The 21,397-nt window shown below is 41.0% G+C and overlaps 1 protein-coding gene across 2 annotated transcripts in view; it reads left to right on the top strand.

Moving 5' to 3' along the window:
* The window catches only part of UCHL3 (ubiquitin C-terminal hydrolase L3), a 59,660-nt gene extending 39,841 nt beyond the window's left edge, over nucleotides 1-19,819 (top strand). For both annotated transcript variants that reach the window (XM_075590991.1, XM_075590992.1), the window contains 3 exons: nucleotides 13,846-13,921; nucleotides 16,407-16,465; nucleotides 19,580-19,819. In XM_075590991.1, coding sequence (XP_075447106.1) covers nucleotides 13,846-13,921; nucleotides 16,407-16,465; nucleotides 19,580-19,663 — 219 coding nt within the window. In that variant the 3' untranslated portion in view covers nucleotides 19,664-19,819. The remainder of the gene's footprint in view (nucleotides 1-13,845; nucleotides 13,922-16,406; nucleotides 16,466-19,579) is intronic.
* The last annotated feature ends 1,578 nt before the right edge of the window (nucleotides 19,820-21,397 follow it).

Raw genomic sequence — 21,397 nt, 5'->3', positions numbered from 1 at the left:
TCCCTGGGATGACTGGTTGAGGGTTCCTCACTGTTGGCACCAGACAGACACTTCTTTGGGGTGCACGATTTCTGCCTTGGGCCCTCTGGATATTCAGTTATACGCGGGACGAATTCTCCATTTTCTCTAGGCTGCAGGGCAACTCGGTCCCCCTTTTCCTCCACAGGATCTGCGGACGTGTCTGTTCCTTCCACGGTAAGTGAAGAACCGCTTTTCTTTTTCTTTTTCAGCCTTTTTGATTTGGATGACACCGTCCCTTCAGGGATATTGGGGTCTCCATCTTCATTTGAAATTTTAGCAGCGTCACTGGATCCACCCGGCTTTTCTTGCAACTGTAATAGCTGACGGAAATATTCGGTGATCCACTGCTCCCGCTCTGTCTCCTGCTGATCATATTCGTCATCAAAGGGAGCGGTCTTTTCTGTTCGTGCCGAGTTCAGGCACCCCCATCATTCTTGGGGTGTTTTGTGGGTGTGACTCGGTTCGGGTTCCCCGTAAGAGATGTCTTCCTCTTTATTGGACTGGAAGGGCCACTCTTCCGTGGGGTAGGGTTCATTACAGGAACGCTGCATCTTGTCCTCCATTTTCAGGCTATCAGGTGTAATTTTCTTCCTGACCTCAGGAGGCACTATTGCAGCTGTTGCCACTGTATTTGCTAGAACCCCCAATTGTGGTAGTCCTACAGATGGGCATATTTTGCTTGTAGAGGTCGTAGCTCTCACAGGCATCTCTGTAGACTTTTCTTTCTTGGGTAATTTTTGATTTTTTTTCTTCTCAATATCAGCAGTACTGTGCATGCATTTTCTCTTATCAGGTATACAAGATGTGCAGTTGCTAGGTAAAAAAATGTCTATTTGCTTTACACCATTTACTTGCTAGGTATAATCTCTCATTATGTATGCTGAATGTGTAGTTGCTAGGAAAAAACTTCTGTTTGCTTTACACCATTTAATTGCTAGGTGCAATCTCCGCTTCAGCAACAGAATTTGTTTTTCTGCCTGAGTTCAGTAATTTTCAGTCTCATCTTTGGGTATTATGGCATTCACACTTCACACTTTGCTCCCAAGATATATATAGGCAGACTTTTTTACTTGCAGAAAAAAAACATTCTTTGCAGTGGACTATTTTTTTAATTCCCGGCAGGGTGACTCTACACTCAGCAATTGGCTTTGAAAAACCTTTTACACAGTTCAGAAATCCCTTTTTCCCCTATAGGGCAATTTTACACTCAGCATTTGTTTGCTAAAAATTCCCCTGCTTCAGCACAGTCTTGTATCAATTTTCACACTTTTCTGCATATACTCCATTCACAGCTGGTAGCCCTATGCGGTGTGGCAACCTTTATTTGCAAAATCAGTACCACTCGTGGGTCACCATCTATATTCACTGCTTCAGCGAAACTTTTGAAAACAACAAACACCTATCCCTTTTAAGGGCTGACTCACTTCTTGAACCCTGACTATGGCTGGAAGGCAAAACCCCTATTTCAATGACCATATTACACTTTGTGATAGGCAAATAAGGATTAGCTGTTTCAGCAGTCTCTCTCCTCTTGGGATTGGGGCAAAGAGTCCATCTGTGGTTTTGTAAGTTTCAATGCAGTGTAAGTTTCAGTGGTGTGTCCCTTTAACTCTGATCTCTGCTGCATGAGGTTTTTTTTATTTTATTTTTCCTAAGCTGCTCAGACTGTTTGTAGGCAAAAAGCATAACAAAAAAAATTTCACATAAAAATCTCCTGTCCTTTTTAACTACAAAGACACCTCTCATCTCACTTCGGACACCATATGTAGACGGACGTTCACAGAGGTACACAATTGGAGACATTTATAAGGTGACATTATAATAAGGCTTTATTGTGCCTTTTCCTTTTCATCAGGAAATCATCCAAACACAGGGGGGGGGGAGGGGGAACAAAGCTTCTATTCACTTGGGAGTATTTCTAGTGAAATCCTATGCAATTAATTCACATCTCCCTTAGTAAGCATTTCTCCCAGCCCCAAACATATAGCATGAAATAAGCAGATATAAGCAGTCTCTTAAGAATGAAAGTCTAATCTGTTTCTTGGAGGGAAATCTTCTCAGTTCCTGGTTCAGCTTCAGGTTTAGTAGTTTTCCCTGTGTCTTGAAATCAGCTCTGCTGTGTCTTGTGGCAGAGCTCAAGACATGGTCAGCTCCAGAGATCTGTGTTCTCTTGGTCAGTCTCTCCTGGGAGACTCAAGAACACTGCTCTGTCTCCAAAGTTCAGCCCACTAGTGAACTAAGGAGTCTCTTCCTGTCTCAACAGACAGGCTTTTGTAAGCAATCAAATCAGGCAGGTGGTGTTTATTAATTGACTACCAGCAGTTAACCACCACACTGCTAGATTAAAGGCACATTACTTGAACAGGGATTACTCCCCTGTACAGATCCTTACAAGCTTATAAAGCCTGCCGCATTGCACAGCCTGGGTTAAAGAAGTGCGTGGCCAGTAAATCTAGTCACAGGAAGCCATTTCCACCTTTTTTTTTATTTTAAATCGTGCAAAGTGCCTTCTTAATCTCGTAATTCATGTTCTATATACCATATTTTACCATCGAAATCCCCTAATTTACATTTCATTTCCTCCTCCCCGCTGGTTCTCAGATTGGGTACATTTGTACTGTCATTACGTTTTTCAAATCTAGTTTCTGTAATGGAATCAACAGTGAATCAAAATAGACTGTGTCTCCGTGTGTAAAAGGAGTACTTTCTCCGACGGCTACATTAAGATAATTTGACTTCTTTAAAAGGCGAGGAAAATGCTAGGGCAGTCATGATTGATTGATATGCAAACCATACCACAAACATTATTACTGTATTTTTTTATTAAGGACGTTTGGGCACTTATTTGATAGCAAGAGAATCATTTTCTTCCTAATTCTTATGTTCACAGCGGGAAGAAAAGGAAAAGGTTTTTTACCAATAAAGGGGGAGGTTCACTAACCTCCGCTATAAGTTAACACAGAGGTGCGCAAACTGAGGGGCGGGAGATTTTGTTGCTTTAATTTGCTGGGGGGGGGGGGGGAGGTTGGAGATTTTTCTGGGGGGCGGGAGATTTTGCTGGGGGGGCGTGGGCGGTTGCAGAGGCACCCGCGCTCTTCCCCCAGGCATTTAATTAAAAGCCGGGAGATCGCGTGAGGCCCCTGCAACACTCCACTTACTGGGATTCAGCCGGCTGTGTGACGCGTCACCATGGCAACGTGACGTCACGACCCGCAGCGGATACAAGGTAGGGGGGGGCGCGCGCGAGAGCCGGGGAAGGGAAGACAAGGGGGCGCAGCTTCAAAAGTTTGCACTCCCCTGAGTTAACACACTGCGATCACGCGTTAACTGCCATGAAAGCCAATGGCAGTTAGCGTGGGATCGCAATGCATTGACCCATACGACGTTTAGTACATGTACTCCCAAACTGTTCTTATGCCATTGTTCTTTTCTGTTTGCTTACAGATCAGATGCAGAATGATCACTTCATACAGAACATAACATAGTAATATATCACATAAAATACCTAAAGCAATGTACAGTACCGAGAGGTCATCGGCAGCGTCATTGAATTTAATTTTTTTTAAAAACAAGGAATGCAAAATAATATTTATCAATAGTATATTTTTTTGATAAATATACAAAATCATACCTATGTGTAGTTTTTTTTTTAATACATAGGTTTGCTATTAGATTGAGTTCCTTTCAGCCCAGTGGGACCTAAAATGCCATTCTGACACGAAGTTTGTTAAAACCCAGGGCACAACTGCATTTGCACGAGCTAAAAAGAGTGCAGCCAAGAATAAGCTTTCTTTTTCCTGGAACAGGACGTGTAGGAGTTGGTTTTCTTAACTACCTTATCATTACAATGCAGATATTGCCAAGGTATTTCCGTTGAAGGCATTTGAACAGACCGAATCCCCATTTTCCACTTGAGCAGCTATAACACATAGCAGACTCCTCATGCTCCTCAAGGGAACACAATGCTTGCAGGTTACAAATGGATGAGAAATAATGTTTAGGAATGTATTTAATCATTTTTCTATTTCTGGTGCGCCTTTGACACAGTAAATGTTTGTTCTAAAAGGCTGTTCTTTCTGCACACTCCCATTTCAAAGCGCGCGTCTCTTCTTTAGTGAGGCATGTGTGCACTGGGTTTGTAACCCCTGCAGTGCCAAAGGTAGTCAACAAAAGTTTCAGCGCAGTATGTGGTGGACCTACTTTGACACAGATTGAGTTGAAGAAAAGGAGTTGCTGTTTTTATAGCGCTCTTAGATCTTACTAGGGTATCTGCTGGTGTGTTGCATTCTTCAGCGTTGTGATTAATGACATGCACCTGTGGGAATAGTTGAACTGCCCTCATTACCATTAATGAGAAACTCAGCTGTTCGACAAACTGAATCAAATTATGGAAAGCTATTGGTAGCCTGAGGTGGCTGTTATTCACTTCTACTTCCCGTTCCCCCTTAAAAGGAGTGTGCACGTAGCTTTAGCGTTTCAATGGTCTTTGTGTGCACAGGCTACGTTTGGTGGTGGCACACGGTCACAGTTTGCTCAGGGCCTCATCCACTGAAGGGCTGAGGACTAATGGAATTTAACACAATTGGTTAGTTGTTTATTCAAAGGGTTTAACAAATGAATTTAGGGAGCAGAAGGAATGAAACGCCTGGCATGTACCGGTTTGTATTTTATTTATCTGAGCCATAAATGAGAGAAGTCGAAGGCTGCGCTTATAGTGACGGCGACGCGACCGTCGCGTCAAAACAAAAGCATTGTCGCCGTCGTCAGCGCTTATAGTGCACGCAACGGCAACAAAGCGACGGAGTGACAGTGCTACCAAAAATCTGATATTTGATTTTTTTTCGGCGACGGTCTCCCCTTGCAGCCAATGAGGAGCTTCTCCGTCCCTCTGCCCTCCCCTTTTCTGACGTGACTGGCCTTTTAGCCAGCGATGACGCCTAAATTTGAAATGCAACTTTCGCAATGGCGATGGGTGACGTCATCGGTCGGGTCTCCGGCACTATAAGCGCGGCCTAAGACCAGCAAGAGAATCCAGACATACAGCTATATATGTTCTGTGGGTCAAATGGCTACACTGAAATCAGACCATTTTCTCTGCAATGTTTTTTGTTTTTTTTTGTCTGTCACATTGCATAACTTATGTACAGTATGTATATCTTTATTTACATAGCGCCATTAATGTACATAGCGCTTCACAGCAGTAATACACGTGACAATCATATATATTTAAAAAATAATACAAATAAAACATAATGAGAAGAAGTGCTTCAGACAAAAGTATCATTAAGGAAAAGGAGCTTACAATCTAGTTGATAGAATGCACAGAGACAGTAAGAGGGTATTCTGGTAAGTGCGTCTGCAGGGGGCTATGCTTTATTTATCATGTGTATAGTATTAGCCATTGTGCTACTCGTATGCTTCTTTTAAGCAAGTGTGTCTTAAGGTCGGTCTTAAAGGTGGATAGAGAGGGTGCTAGTTGGGTATTGAGGGAAGGGCATTCCAGAGGTGTGGGGCAGTCAGTGAGAAAGGTTTAAGGCGGGAGAGGGCTTTAGATACAAAGAGGGTAGAGAGAAGACATCCTTGAGCAGAAGGCAAAAGTCGGGATGGTGCATAACGAGAAATTAGGGCTGAGATGTAAGAGGAGCAGAACAGTGTAAAGCTTCAAACGTGGGGAGCAGAATTGAGTGTGTGATATGGGATTTTAATAGGAAGCAAGGAGAGCGGTTTCAGGACGGAAACTGCAACAGATTTAGGAAAGAGTAGAGTGATTCTGGCAGCAGAGTTTAGGATAGATTGTAGGGGAGACAGGTGAGAGGCAGGAAAGCCGGACAGCAGGAGGTTACAGTAATCGAAACGGAGAGAATGAGGGCCTGTGTCAGAGTTTTAGTAGTCGAGTAACAGACGAAAGGGCGTATCTTTGTTATATTGCGGAGCAAAAAACAACAGTTTTTAGCTACCTTTTGAATGTGAGAGAGGAGGCCAGTGTGACCCCTAGGCTGCGTGCTTGTGCTACTGGGTGAATGATGGTACTTCCAACAGTAATGTGGAAGAAGATAGTAGGGCTAGATTTGGGAGGAAATATGAGGAGCTCTGTTTTTGACATATTAAGTTTAAGTCGGCAGAGGGCCATCCAGGATGATACAGCAGAGAGGTATTCAGAAACTTGTACCGCAGGTGTAAGGTCAGGGGTTGAAAAGTAAATTTGTGGGTAATCCGTATAGAAGTGATATTTGAACCCAAAATATGTGATTAGGTCACCTATAAAGAGTGTGTAAAGAGAAGAGGTCCCAGGACAGAGCCCTGGGGTACCCCCACAAAGAGATAGATAGAGAAGGTGCCAGCAAAAGAGACACAAAGTACGATGGGAGAGGTAAGAGGAGATCCAGGATAGAGCTTTGTTATGAATACAAAGAGTATGGAGAATGTGAAGGAGAAGAGATTGGTCCACAGTATCAAATGCTGCAGAGAGGTCGAGTAATATGAGCAGAGAGCAATGACCTCTGTCTTCGGCAGTATGGAGGTCATTGGTTATTTTAGTGAGGGCTGTTTCAGTGGAGTGAGCTGGGTGCAAGCCAGATTGTGGAGAGAATAGGTGTTGAGAAAATAGAGCAAGCAAGAGAATTCAAGACGTTCGAGAAGTTTAGAGGCAAAAGGCTGGAGGGAGTGTGAAAGCGTAGAAATAAAATCAATGAGTCAAGGGTTCAAAGTATCAAGTGAGTTTATCTGCACCAAGGTACATGAGAGAGAATTCAAAAATGAACTCATGCCTCTCAGAACATATTGCTTGGTATTACATTTATATACATTTCAAAATGAGTAATACACCCCTTAAGGGGGCTGGCTTAGAGATAAAAACAATATGATGACTTATACAAAAATACATATTGATACATAAATATGCTGCATACGCTATATTCTTATCCTATAATTTACCATAATGGGGGCCTCTTGACCTTGTGACATAAAGGAGTTTCCCTGTTCAGCCCTGTGTGTTACTGTATCTGTCAGATAACAGAACCTAAGGTCAGCAGAATTATCTAAGGCCTTGCCCCCGCTGCCTACTACAGCGTCCGCTGTGGCGGACGCTGCGCGCACGAGAGCCCTCCCCGGAATGGCGCCGGGCCCGCTGCGAGGGGGGGCCGCAGCGCTCGCGCGAGAGCTACTCCTTCTCTCAATAGAATTGAGAGCAGGACTCGCGTCGAGCGATTAGGCACGCCCCCCGGCGGTTCAGCCAATGAGGGTGAACCTGCCGGGTGACGTCATGGCCGCGCCCCCGTCACTCCTCCGCCACGCCCCTCCCCCGGTCTCTCCTTCAGTGAGCTGCAGACTGGGGAATCGGCTGAACGCGCCGCCAAAAGCGCGGGCGCGCGTTACAGCGGAGAGATCGGGGCCTCAGCCTAAGGCAGGAAAAACCTCTTACGAATGCAATTCAATTTCTTTCATGACTCGTAGGAATTACACAAGGGCTAGTTACATCTAGAAGCAATACTCAGAATCAAACATTACAGATCATACACGAATAAACAGATAAGCATTCATACAAGCAAACACTCAAAATGCCGGTTAGGCCAAAATGGAGGTGATGATAGTCTGTCTTCATATAGCCTGAGCCACACACATTATCTCAATCTTCACAGGTGACAGGACGATAGTTCCAAAGACAGGAGGGGTTAAGCTTGCTGTTTTTGAGTAATGGTATTGTTACTTTTGCATGTTTTGAAGGAGGAGGGAAAGGTACCAAAGTAGAGTGAGGAGTTAAAAATGTGTGTGAGCGTAGGGATTATAGTAGGAGAAAGAGGTTTTAGGAGATGGGAGAGAATGGGGTCAAGAGGTCAGGTAGTAAAGGGAGAAGAGAAGATCAACAACGACACATCCTCCTCCGTGACAGCGGAAAAAGAGTCAAGGAAGTTGGAGAGTTAGGAAGATGTGTAGGATGGAAGGAGGATACAGAAGGGATGGCCTGACGTATGGATTCCACCTTTTCCTTGAAATAGTCGGCAAAGTCCTGAGGTGAGATGGAGGAGGAAGAAGAGGCAGCTGAGGGTGGACTGTGTAGGGAGTCAAAGACAGAGAAGAGTCGGCGTGGGTTAAATTGTATGTAATCTATTATTTGAGTTACTATTACCTTCTCTAAATGCCTATAATAACCAAAGCGTCCTCTCATGCAAGCATAGCAAAGCTAACACAAATCCTCTTTATGCATTAGTGCAAAGAGGCAACATAAAATTGATGTTTTTAATGTCAATCGAAAACCCATGTTACACTTCCACTAAGTGGTCTTAACATGAATTTGATGTGGAATAGTGGCATCCAGGCAATTATGTATTCTGCTATTTCTGCGTATTGTTTCAGTAGTAGCCAATCAATTTAAATGATTTTTTTTTTTTTTTAAATCACAGAGGTATGAAAAAAGTGTTTAAATGCATAAGTCCATAATGGTAAATGCTTGGAGTTTTTTTTTTACCCTTATCCGTTCAGTGAGTATCACTTTGATGCAGATTGTGCTAGATTTTAAAAGACCAACATAATTGTTCTTCATAAGTGCACACGTTCTTAGAACCTCACACAAAAGGAAACTACGTTTTGTTTACTTCCTGTATGACAATATATTGTGTATATTTCTGGAAGGCACTTCTTCAGGACAAAAACCAGTACCCCTGATTAATTCAGATAAAAAATGAGGCCTTTCTCAATATTATTTTTAAGTTTTAATTTAAAAAAAAAACTGCTTTTAAATAATAGTTCTCCTTTCATTGCCGTGTCTTTACTGAGGAACTTCATGTTTCCTGTTTGACAACCTTTTCTTAGGCCAAGTCCATATAGATTTCGCCCGCGTGGAGGCGTATGCGCGTCCGTGACGTCACCCGCGTGAAGCGTGTGCATTTTTCGGACATGCCAAACGCACCGTCAGGGGGCGTGTCAATGACGTCATGGAGCTGGTTCGCCCTCATTGGGCAAACCGCTCACGTGACCTGCTCGTTGCGCCGAGAAATCATTTTCAACTGATTCCTGGCACACCGCGTGCCCCTCCTGCTGGCGCCCGCGCGGTGTATGGGTGCGACAAATGCCTTAAGGCAATGTGATCGCGCCGGGCACAGGCGCGGCCTGCGGCAGCATGGACTTAGCCTAAGTGTCCCAGTCTGCCAAATGACTGATCTGTGCCTTTGTCAGCATGCTAATTCATTCCAGTATTTCTCTAAATATCTCGTGATAGATTTTGATCTCAGAAAAGCAGCAACTGCAAGATAGCAAATTTAAAATAGGCCGGCATGTGCTTGTAGCCACTTGGGCCAAGCTGATAAACTAATGTTAATAGGCAGGCCGGGAATTTAGCTTGCATAGACTTGTCATGGCAACAGCTGGCAAGTGTCATGAAAGGAGTCGGCACAGTGTTATCTGCTGCTATAAAAATAGTGCTCATGTCACCAATCTAGTTTCCTGAGACGATTTATTGGTTGTAAAGGGACCTAATGCAGCCTGCGTTTCCTTCCTGCATGGATTTATAGACCGGTGGTTTATGTGGTTTCACAGATGCGTTTGCGCTTGCTTTTTTCCTTCGTCAGATGGTCATTTGGCTCACTTTTTAAATACATATTACTTGCATCTCAAATACGGGTGACTTTTGCCACAGAGCTGTGCTATAAATTGCATGTAAACAATCGGTGAGCCTGTTTGTATTGAGGCTTGTCATTTTCTTCTGGTGAGGTGCCATTTTGGAGGCGCTGCAATGAAATGATGGTACTATAGGACGCGGTTTGTGATCAAGTCTAATTTTGGACTGAAAAAAATCCTTTCATCTTTTCCAACAGAGTGTAAATGATGAGCGTAAATGCTTCTTATGCAGGAAGAGAATTGTATTATTACTGGAGCAATGTTGTGCTTTAATTTTGCCATCTAACCAACAATTCGTCTTTAGTTTATTACGTCTCGATTGTGAGGTCTGGAGAGCAGGGTCCTCAATACCTTCTGTATCCGTCTGCGCTTGCCTCTGCACTTGTATGTCATTCGGTTTATGTAATTGATGTCACTCTGTACCCACCTTGTACCGCGCTGCGGAATATGTTGACGCTTTATAAATACAGGATGATAATAATACTTCTAAAATGTAAACTAGATTTGGTGTTTCACATTCTCCCTTAAAAACCTACCACATCTCTATAAAGACGAAATCTTACTTGGCAGACTTAATTTTTTTTATAACATAGTTTAGTAATGTAATTAGCTTCCCTAACATTAATAACTTTTAGAGTGAAATATGACTTCCTTGTGTAATATGAAAATGACGGGCTGTCCTTTATAACCATAGGCTGTCGCTGCTTATTGCTTGTGCAGTAGCTTAGCCTTGTGCCCCCAAAGTTCCAGAAAAAATGACTTTGTAAAGCAAGTTGCCAAAAAAGCCACAATATTCTAGGTACCAGGGGGAAGACATATGCACGTTTAGTTTGGAAATAAATTGACCGTTCTGTAGAAATTGCTAATTGGCTTAATCTTTTACATTTCCCAGCTTCTGTGATAACCAAGTAGTAATGACTAATCAGGTTTATGCAAAGAAGGGCCCTGCTCACCTACTGTAGCAGTGGATGTACATGTTGTTGTATTATTATTGTTGTCTTGAGACCACATTGTTCTATGGTGCAAAATATATTAGCACATTATACTGGAAGTAAATATTAATTATACAGTTCTTCATAAATTTAATTCCACCGCACGAGAAATAAACGGGTAATCTCCCTTTCCCATCTTCCCCTCGCTTTCCTTTTTTACAATTTTTTTTTGCTGTGACTATTTTTTGCACATTTCAAAACAGTATGAATCGGATTAAAGATATTTTTGAAGACAAAACTAAACCTCTCTCAACTCCATTTCAAAACCGATCCTCTTAAGAGTTAAAGGGATATGCTCCCTCAAAACGTGCAGGATGTTATATGCACCTATTTATTTATATATAATGTTTTACCAGGAAGTAATACATTGAGAGTTGCCTCTCGATTCCAAGTATGTCCTGGGCACAGAGTTATGATAATACATGGCTATGAACAGAGGTTATACATTCAATTTACAGGCATTTCATATACAGGTAGAGAGAATGCATGATTCTGGGCCTATGTAACATTTGTGGAAAAAAGTTATATATACTCCTGCGCACGGAATCAGTTAAAAAAGAACCCTAGTTCTTAGAGGTCAAGAGATTTCAAATGAGACCACACTCTAAATGTGTGCGATACAAATATACTTTTAATAATATCAAAAACCTAATAGTTCTGAAAATAAAATACAAAAATATGAATTATCCCAGCTGGGTATAAACTAAACCAAATAGCATTTAATCTCAAACTTAAAATCTTAATCAAAAATTGCCCTAATAGGGGCCTGTTAAAACAAACACTTGTTACTTGCAAAATGATTGTGCATACATATGTTGTATTTGCATATACATGGGTAACAGTCTTAAAGATCTTCTAATGTCCACCTTAGTATAACAGGTGCATCCACTTAGAACTACTTGTTAGAAAATCCAAAAATGATGAGTTCTTTAGTGTATTTCACAGTGTTGGTGGAAACACTTTGAGTTTTCTGTTAATTTGATTGGTATAAGTGATATGGGGAATGGCAACACTGTGTGCTTCTGGTGTCTGTGATATTTGCTGGCTGGGCAAGAGGAAAGAGATGTCAAATAAGCCACAGATCTCCTGAGGAGACTTTGTGCACCCTGTTTATAACCCTCACAGAATGAAGATGTATTCAGGTGTGTGATAGGCGAGACTGGTGAGTAGCCTTTCACCTAGAGCCTACACAGCACTTAGCACATTATTCCCTGTCTCCGCTGATAATGCAGATATGGGTGCTTTACCTCTTCACTTTGCCGCTCCTAGCTTTAATATGTAGTTGCTGTCGGGATTTTGAGGGGTACTGCGACTCGCTTGCTGTCTCACTTCCCTCTCCACTGCTTGGCCGGAGTGTTATTGGACCGCAGTCTTCTCCGTGATGTCAGGGTGCATCTGCAGCATTCCTGAAGTTGAGGACCCCTGATATAGAACACAGATGAAAAACAACATATAAAATGTTTTAGTGTAACTGTAAGGTTTTTTGTTTTAATGCTCATTATAATATGATCTTAGTATTCCATGCATTACAAATCATATCTAGCCTTTGTTAATGTGGTAACGGTTCTCTTGTAAGCTCTTGATGTTGATCTAGGACCAGCATCTGAGATTTGCAAGAGCCATGGTTCTTATGCTGTTTCTAGATTGATAAAAGCAAAAACATGAAGGGAAGCTAAAAAAATAAATAAATCTGACCTACAAAAATGCAAACCGCCCTGTTTATACAAAAAAGTGTTCTCCATAAACTGATATAGCAGCGATTGGCTCGTACTTACAACGTTTTCCATGACGTGATAAATGCATTCTTTATAGATCCGTGACTCTTAACCCTCGCCACACAGAAACTCCATAAATAAACAAGCATTGCTACGGGTACAGCCTGCAAGTTAACACCTAGCTGTCAACGATTGCTGTGCTAGTGTCATTACAAAATGTATACATTTAAAAGGCTTTGCATCGACTTTGCCGTGCTTGGGGCTTGGGGAGTGGTTATAGGCGTATTTCGGGAGTAGCTGCTCAGTGCAATATTACAATGGATGTATCATAGATTATACCTCTAACCGCCTCCGTTGTTCATTTTCCTGGTCTCTTAAACCTGCGGTGGCGATCACCTCTGCTTCTATGACAGATTAGCAAATTGCCCAAAACCTATAAAAACCGGGTTCTCTTTCTGCTCTTCTTCCTTTTTTTTTTTTTATGCAAACAGAAATGATTAAAGTAACACTAACCGATACATAGAAGCCGTCACAGACGCAGCTTGGTGAAATGTCTCACGGAAAAATAGGATCTATATAATTTTTTTTCTTTTGAGCAGTCTCAGCACTTGTAATTAAAAGTGAAGCAAATCAACAGGTATTTAGTATTTTTGTTCGGAAAGTTTTTTTTTGTTTTTTTTCATGACATTTTACCTAGAAGGCCTGTTTATTCAATTTCTTGTCATCGCATAATCCCTGGAGAGACCGTCGACTGAAATATTTATTTTACATTTACACATGCACATATGCACACGCACTCACACATTAGCTCAAAACTCTGGGTTCACAACCACGTAACCAATGAATTAATTTACTTTCTAACTTGTCATTGATCAGGAACAGCTGAAAATAATAAGGTACGTTTTTAAACGTTACCTGGTTACTGTAGAAATCACAATATCTGTGGTTATCTGTCATATTTTCTAATAAAATAATGTAATCATTACAGTATGTGATTACACCCAGTGTCCATGATGGATGAGTTTAGTGTGTCTGAAATCCACAGACAATCCTACTTAAAGGTTTACCTTGCTTGGGAGAAACAATGTAACCTTCCCTGCCAAAAATAAAGGAAATGATGCCATACTGAGAGTGACTGTACACACCAGTGTGACCCCAAATCATTACTGGATCTCTCCACCAATTCCCCTTGGAGCAGCCAAAATGTCCTCAAATTGACCAAAAGAATAACAAAAGATAACCAGTAGCAAGCAGTATTATTGTGTATTAAATGACAAATAGGTTACATTTTGTTTAAGAATAATGTGCTGTGTGTGACTGGAAGACCATTTCAATACTGATTATATTGAGCAACGTGTTCATTTTCACTGTAGAGATAAAGGGAAACTGTTTTTCTTTTTCTTGGCTTTGAAAGCCCTGTATTTTCTTTCACATTACTTTTAATACACAACGGTAACAATGTCTGCAGATTGTGTGATAATTCCTTTTTTTTTTCTTTTCCATAGGCACCCAGTATAGACGATAAAGTAGACTTGCACTTCATCGCATTTGTACATATAGAAGGTCATCTTTATGAGCTAGGTAATCCGCTTTTTATATTTGTATTCAAAAACAATAAAGTGGCATTTAATGTCTTTTAGAGAAACGGTTTTCCGATAGTATTTTGCATGCCAAAGAAATCTAATTACAGGTTTATTTTTTTTATTTTTTAATAAACACTTTAATATCTGAGGATTCAGCCTTTTGCTCACATTTAAATGTATACTATTGTTACATGGATTGTTACATGGATAAATTCTGCCTTTAATTCGGTAGGCAGTTCAAACAGAACCATAAACAGTCAACAAATCCCTTTTTGTATGTAATTTGTGTTTGATTGTTAATACTGTATGAAATAATTCTTTAAAATACTTTTTTTTTTTTCCTAATCTGTCATTTATACTAAAAAGTACATTTCAGTGAGCGGTCGTGTGTTACATATTTAGCAGTGGTACTCTCCTTATAAATGGAGATAGGTGAGACATGGCACAGACCACATGCAATAATTATTCCAGTACCAAAAACAAAGCGCATCAATACAAGTAGTGTACCAAATATCTATAATGGGCGTTCACTCACGTGAGGATGCTCCAGTAAATGCCATGGCATTCGGAGAGTCCCGTCCGGTGCATCCCAGCTATCAATCAAAGGTCAGCACTCGCCATCCAATAATAAAAGGCATGTGTATTCAGACACATTTGGGGAAAAAAGCATATTGTGGGAAAAAGAAAACACTTCCAGTGATGTTACCAACCCTATCCCTAAACCCCCCAAAAAGCCATTTAACAGCTCATATTTTTGCCCTTACAAGAGCATGGGAGTCACCTTGGCCGGGTTTACATAGTCTCTCTAGACTGCAAGCTATTCTGTGAACAAATACAAAAACGTTATAAAATCTACTATGTACAACAGCAATTAAAGATTCATTTGATACAGATTAGTATTCATAGGTAAATAGGTTGCAAAACTATTTATTTATTTTACAGATATTGTAACTTTACCAGAGTATCGGTGAATAATATTGCCGACATGTTCTATATACATACTGTAGGTGGGCCGCAAACGATGCAAACTCCCTACACTTAAACCTAGGGGAGTCAGACATGGTTTTATTCAAATAATAAATAAGTATTTAAGTCTTTACTCAAAAGAAAAAATAAACGTATACATTCATAAGAATAAGCTAAACTCATTCACATCGTTGAAGCCAAAGGGGCCTAATGCTGACAATCTATGGATCCATCTGTACTCCCTTTACAGGAAGGTGACACTCTCTGTTACCTCCTTCTGTCTTCTAAACCCACCAATCACAATGCATTAGCGCCATTGTTCTGTAGCGCCTTAAAATGTTGCACTAAGCATAAGAAACCTTCGCCTTTAACAATCACTCTACGATGTTAAACTATTCTAGTCCTCATGTGTCAAACAGTTTTACCAACATATATCATGTCACATGGACATCGCAGGAGATACACCACAAACGTGGTTCTACAGTTAATGAAACACCTTTTTATTGTAGCATTTACCTTTTTATGGGCTAAACTTTTCATACAGATAATTTTACTACAAAGATTATATGTCCCACATCTATAATTCTCTATAGGATTTTGAGTCTGCCAACACTTGCCATTAGTCACTCTAAACTCACTATTAATAATTCTATTCCTAATATATGGACATCTTTTAAAGCTGATCCTTCGTGGTTTACTGCAAAAGGGGGATAATAGTGGGTTATTTTGTACAATACGCCAATTAGAAATAATACTTTTCCTAAAGTGCTCAGCCACAGGAAAGTAATCAAAGACCAGATTAATCCCATTTCATGCTGTAATTTAGATCTGCTCTGAAACTGTAACCCTATCAAGCCGATAAACCCTATCAAGGGCCTTTTTCAGTAGTCTAGTATCATATCCCCTACAGACAAACCTGTGATATAATTATTGGGTTTGAGTGTGGAATACCATTTTGGAACAATTGTCACACAAATTGTCCGTAGGGTATTCCATCCCGCACTGGTTTATGATGGAAACTCTCATAATGTAGCAATGCATTTGTGACTAGTGGTTTCCTAAATGTTTCAATCCATACATTTCCCTGATGATATACCCTAATTCTGAGATCCAAAAAATCAACATGATTCCATTTTTTTTTCTCTCGTTTTAAAAATTTGTCTGAATAAACATGTATTTTATTATTGGGTTGTGAGTGCCCCAACTCTGTTTTTTTTTTTTTTCTTCGTTGGATGCACTCCTTATAAACGCTCCCGACCTCATGGAACAGAAACTTCCAGTCTTTAGGAATATTGTCATTCTGCCAATTTGTATTAATGTATACAGTAGGAGGTGAAGCAAGAACCACGTAGCAAAAGTGTTTGTGCAATGGGGAGTGGTTCCAAACGTTGGCTATCCCAATTCATTAGTGTCTTGTTACTTTCATTCTTATTGCCTTAACGCATTATTATTAAACAGGAGATTTTGCTGGAAGCTGAGCCAATTTTGTGGAAATTATTTATTGTTTGTTTTTCTAGATGGACGCAAGCCTTTTCCCGTAAATCATGGACAAACTAGCGATGACAAGTTGTTAGAGGTAAGACCAAGATACAAATTATTATTTTTTTGTATGATGGTTTCTGATGACAGAACGTATACAGGTTCCATCCATTATATTGGAAGTTTATACCTCAAGGGATGATTACGGTAAAAAAAAACAAAATTTGTCTGAATGTAATTAAAAAATTTTTTACAAATTGCTATCTTTAGCATCATTTGTGTACTATTTACACTGCAGTTCCTACCACTATTCCCTGCTCAAGTAATACCTTAACATACTTTCTCTGGAGCAATCAACTTTCTTGAACTGTGTAATGAAAACAACAATGTACCGTTTAGTAAGAATGTATACTGTGATGTGCTGAAGCAGAAGGTGTTTGAGGGGAGCTACATACTGTAGAACCCAGCACCTTGCAGGGTGTGTTCCCGTCCCTCTCACCTGACCACTAATTAATGAGCTCCAAGGTAAAAGGCAAGATGGGCAATTTCCTGTGCTGCTGCTGCTGTGCTAATCTGAAGGCACATACACAGGCAGCCCTGTGAGAGACTGCAAGGGGAGCTGCTGCCTGCCACAGGTACAGGGTGCAAGGTGAGGAAAGAGCTTACTTAGCTCTCCCACAGTTAGTCAGCGGCTAATATGTATTAGTCAGCAGTCCCCAAAGTGGAGTTATGTTCTTTGTTTATGTTTTGTTCCTGTTTTGTTCCTGATTTTTTCCCCTGTAATCAAACCCCCTGTGCACAAACTCTAAGTTTCCCTCCTTTGATCTGGGACATAAGATCCTGCGCTGTGACAGAGACATCACAATACCCTATCGTGTAGCATTAAAGGAACAGTCCTCCCCCATGGAGAAATGCAGCTGCTTACATTTCATGATTGACTGGTCAGAAAAGAATGACAATTTTTTTTTTTTTTTTCAAATCCTTTTTTATTTAGATAATTTTTTACATGTTTTGAGTATTATTTCACTGACCTCAGCAATGTCATATCGCAGGGAATTCAAACAAATACTTTTTAAAAGTAGAAAAAGAGGGATCCATTTTTTTTAACCGAGCAGTCCAGACTAATTCACAGGGGAGGATTCAGTTACATTTCTCTTTTCCTAACGGGCTATGCCTTTTTTTTGTTTAGTTTTCTTTATATAGCTTTACTATGCAAAACTAAGCCTAGGCAAAACATGATACATGTATTTGTTGCTGACAAACTGGTCTTGCATATAGTTACACTAGCTGACAGACCCGGCGTTGCCCGGGAGTACAATTTCCCTCTCTCTCCACTCCCCCTGTCTGTTTCTCCGCTCCCCCCTCTCTGTTTGTGTCCCCCCCCCACACACTGTCCCCCCCCCCCCCCACACACACACAAAGCCCCCTCCCCTGTATTCTTCCGAAGGTACGGACCACAAAGCCCCCTCCCCTCTGCCAGGACTCACAGCACCGCTCCTCTCTCCCGCGCTCCTCCGATTGTTGCGCGCCTAGCCCCTCTCTGCTCTCCCTCCTCCCATCCGGGGAGCGCTGCACATGCGCCCCTTCTCTGCACGTGTGTGTGTGTGTGTGTGTGTGTGTGTGTGTGTGTGTGTGTGTGTGTGTGTGTGTGTGTGTGTGTGTGTGTGTGTGTGTGTGTGTGTGTGTGTGTGTGTCGCAGGCCAATGAGCTGTCCAGCAGACATACACACACAAACATTATTTGAGACTTGCATATATATATATATATATATATATATAGATATGTGTGTGTGCGTGTGTGTGCGCGTGTGTGTGCGCGTGCGTGCGTGTGTGGCGCAGGCCAATGAGCTGTCCAGCAGACATACACACAAACATTATTTGAGTCTTATATATATAGATAACATGAATAGGTACTTTATCCAAATTCTATCAGCTCCAACAGCAGAATCTGAACAGATGTTTGACAGCAATTTAATTTGAATGTAATGAAAGTCTCAACTTTGAACAAATTGCAGTGTCAAACCTTCCTACTGAAGTAATCAGGCCATAGATTATGTATTTTTTAACCAGTATGGGCGCACAATCTGCGTTGACAGCTATTTAGGTAAATGACCGCTAACGCTGATCAAACTCCGGTACCTGTTATCAGAGCTCTGTTAATACCCCTCATTGTTTTAAGATATATGTTGGATGCTTTATTAACAAAACTCTGCATTTTATTGAATGCACTTAAGGTGGAGATTATACAGTGTGCGACAGTGCGTGCACCGTAAACAAAATACTGTAGCTCTATGGGGCCTGCCATAGTGCGCGCAACTGCGCAGCAGAAGTTTGAGCCGACAAATCATTTTGGTTTTTCGTGCGACGGTCGAGACGTGCGTGGTTCAGCCAATGAGGGTGAACCAGCCTTGTGATGTCATGGCCACGCCTCCCCATCAGAGTGCAGGGATCACTCGAGCAACAGGCAAGCGCGAGTCCATGCACTTCGTCATGCCTGCACTATAAACGAAGCCTAAGGCCGCGCTTATAGTGCCGGCGACGCAACGTCGCCCGAAAACAAATACATTGCCGCCGCCGCGTGCGCTTATAGTGCAAGCAACGGAGCGACGTCGCCATCGCGAAAACCTGAAGCCAGTAAAATTTGCTTTTTCAAGGGCCGTCACGTGACGGCCCTTGAACAAATCAAATTGCCAGAATCCCGCAACCCAGCCGCCCGGCGAAACATAACTTGCGACGGGTGACGCCAACAACGGCACTGTAGGCACGGCCTAAGGCTGCGTCCCCTTTAGCGCTGAGCGGACGGCACTTGGCGAGGTGACTTGTCTATATGTGTGTGTGTATATATATACATATATACATACATGCATGGGCACACACGCGATGCGCTTAGGTAAATAAAAATGTTAAACTTTCCCGGCAACTCAACTATTCGGCAATGCTGCCCCCCTCCTCTCTTCCCACCCCCCGCCCGCGCAAGCAGACGCAGGACACCCGGCGTGCATGCTTTGAGCACCAGCGCGGACTCAGCCTAAGACTTGTAACTAATTGTAGAGCTTTGTTTATACAGTACCTCTTCATATATCTTCAGTAAACAACAGAGATGTTTTTATCAGCATTTTCTGATAATCGTATATAAACATTTTTTGTCTGCTAGAATGGTTGTTTATATTCTTTAAGAACGGAGACTTTAACATATTTCTTTCTGTCCTTAGGATGCTATAGAAGTTTGCAAAAAGTTTATGCAGCGTGATCCAAATGAATTAAGATTTACTGTGGTTGCTTTCTCCAAAGCATAACAAATCCTGAGCTGTCCTGAACATATGAACCTGTCCTTTGGAACTCTGGGGGGAAAAAAGCCAAGTGTTGAAACTGTTACTTTTGATATTCTCAATAACGGGTGCAAATGTCAAAGTACTGTACATTAATAAAAACATTTACTACGTCTGACACTTTGTGGTGAGTCCATGCTGCAGTTCTTGTTCAATGATTTTTTTAACAAAAAATAATTGCAGGCATAATGCCAATAAATAAACATATAGAGTAAAACAATCAAGCTTTGTTATATAATTAGGTTATGCAAAGAGAGGACGTTGATGAACTTCAATTTACACTTCTTGTTCCAACAAATGCAGTAATTCACTAAAGCATAATAGCTATTATTACACATCATTAGCCATTGAAGTGAGTTTTTGCATTGTATGATTGGCTGCATTGTGCTTTGCAGTTGGTTGCTCTTTCACTATACTTTTTAAGTGTTCAGTCCTTCACCACACCAAAGTGAAGCAATTATATTGATTACATTTGTTAAATCTTGATGAATGCTGAACATTTAAGTGTTGTTTTTTTGGTTTGTTTTTTTTGTTCCCGTGGCAACCTGAAACTGCTTCTTTCTATACCCTTTTGGGGATAGCACTGAATTAATAGGACATGTATTGATCTATGTATGTAAGAATATATATCGTATTTGCCCGATTTTTCATAGGGCGACCCCAAAAATAAGGCGAGAGTTTATACTCACACACTCTCTGTCTCTTGGTTTGCCCTTTCTGCTACAAGCAACATGGCTGCCTCGGGCCCCCAAGGTGGAGGTTACTGCATTTTACCCTCCTACCTCTTACATCCGACTGCTGATTGTCCGACAAAGTGGGCGGGCCTGATTATAAGGTGAATGTATACTTTTCAAATTATTTATATATATATATATATATATATATATATATAAATAAATAGCGCCCGATCCTAGTGCATTATTTCTAAAATATAAATGTAATAAATTCCACAGCTCACACATTAAAACTCACAAACAAAAATAGTATTTAGGTGTTTTATGGGATAATACTCATGCACCAATCAGGTCACTGGAACTCCGCTCCGACCGTCTGAACTGTTCACCACGAGCCTCCGTCCAGCAGGGATCCACAGTGTAAACAGCTGCCGGATGATTCCTCCGGAAACAGACCTCTTATATTCTTTGGTTCCGGGCAAGGAACGGAAGGGAACCGAATGGCACAGCGGGTGTCACTAGCTCCTCAATGTAGGTTAAACTGCATATAAACGCCTTTACATCAGCAGCACGTTACCCTAGGCGTTTCTTCACACAAAGTGATTTCTTCAGGGGATGAACGCCTAAATACTATTTTTGTTTGTGAGTTTTAATTTGTGAGCTGTGGAATTTATTACATTTATATTTTAGAAATAATGCACTAGGATCAGGCGCTTTTTCTTTGTTTCATGCAGGTCTGAGAGGGGAAGTTGTCATGCCCACAAAGAAGGCTGCCAGTATCCTGTTAAGTGCACCTAATAATTGGGAACTTTTTATCAGTAGACTCAAAAGTGTGTGGTTTTCTATCTTGGACTTTTTTTTAATTTTATTTTATGTATACATTTTTTGAGATTATACTGATTTATTATTTTTTGCATTGCATCCAATTGTTTTTTTTCCATTTTTCACATTTTTTATTATTTTTATAGTTTTTTGCTATATTTAAATTATCATTGAAATATTTTTTATATATTTTTTCAAGCATTGT

Source organism: Ascaphus truei, chromosome 3 (genome assembly GCF_040206685.1).
Source record: "Ascaphus truei isolate aAscTru1 chromosome 3, aAscTru1.hap1, whole genome shotgun sequence".
NCBI lineage: Eukaryota > Metazoa > Chordata > Amphibia > Anura > Ascaphidae > Ascaphus > Ascaphus truei.
Note: the sequence above shows the minus strand (reverse complement) of the source record. Positions and strands in the feature narration are given on the sequence as shown.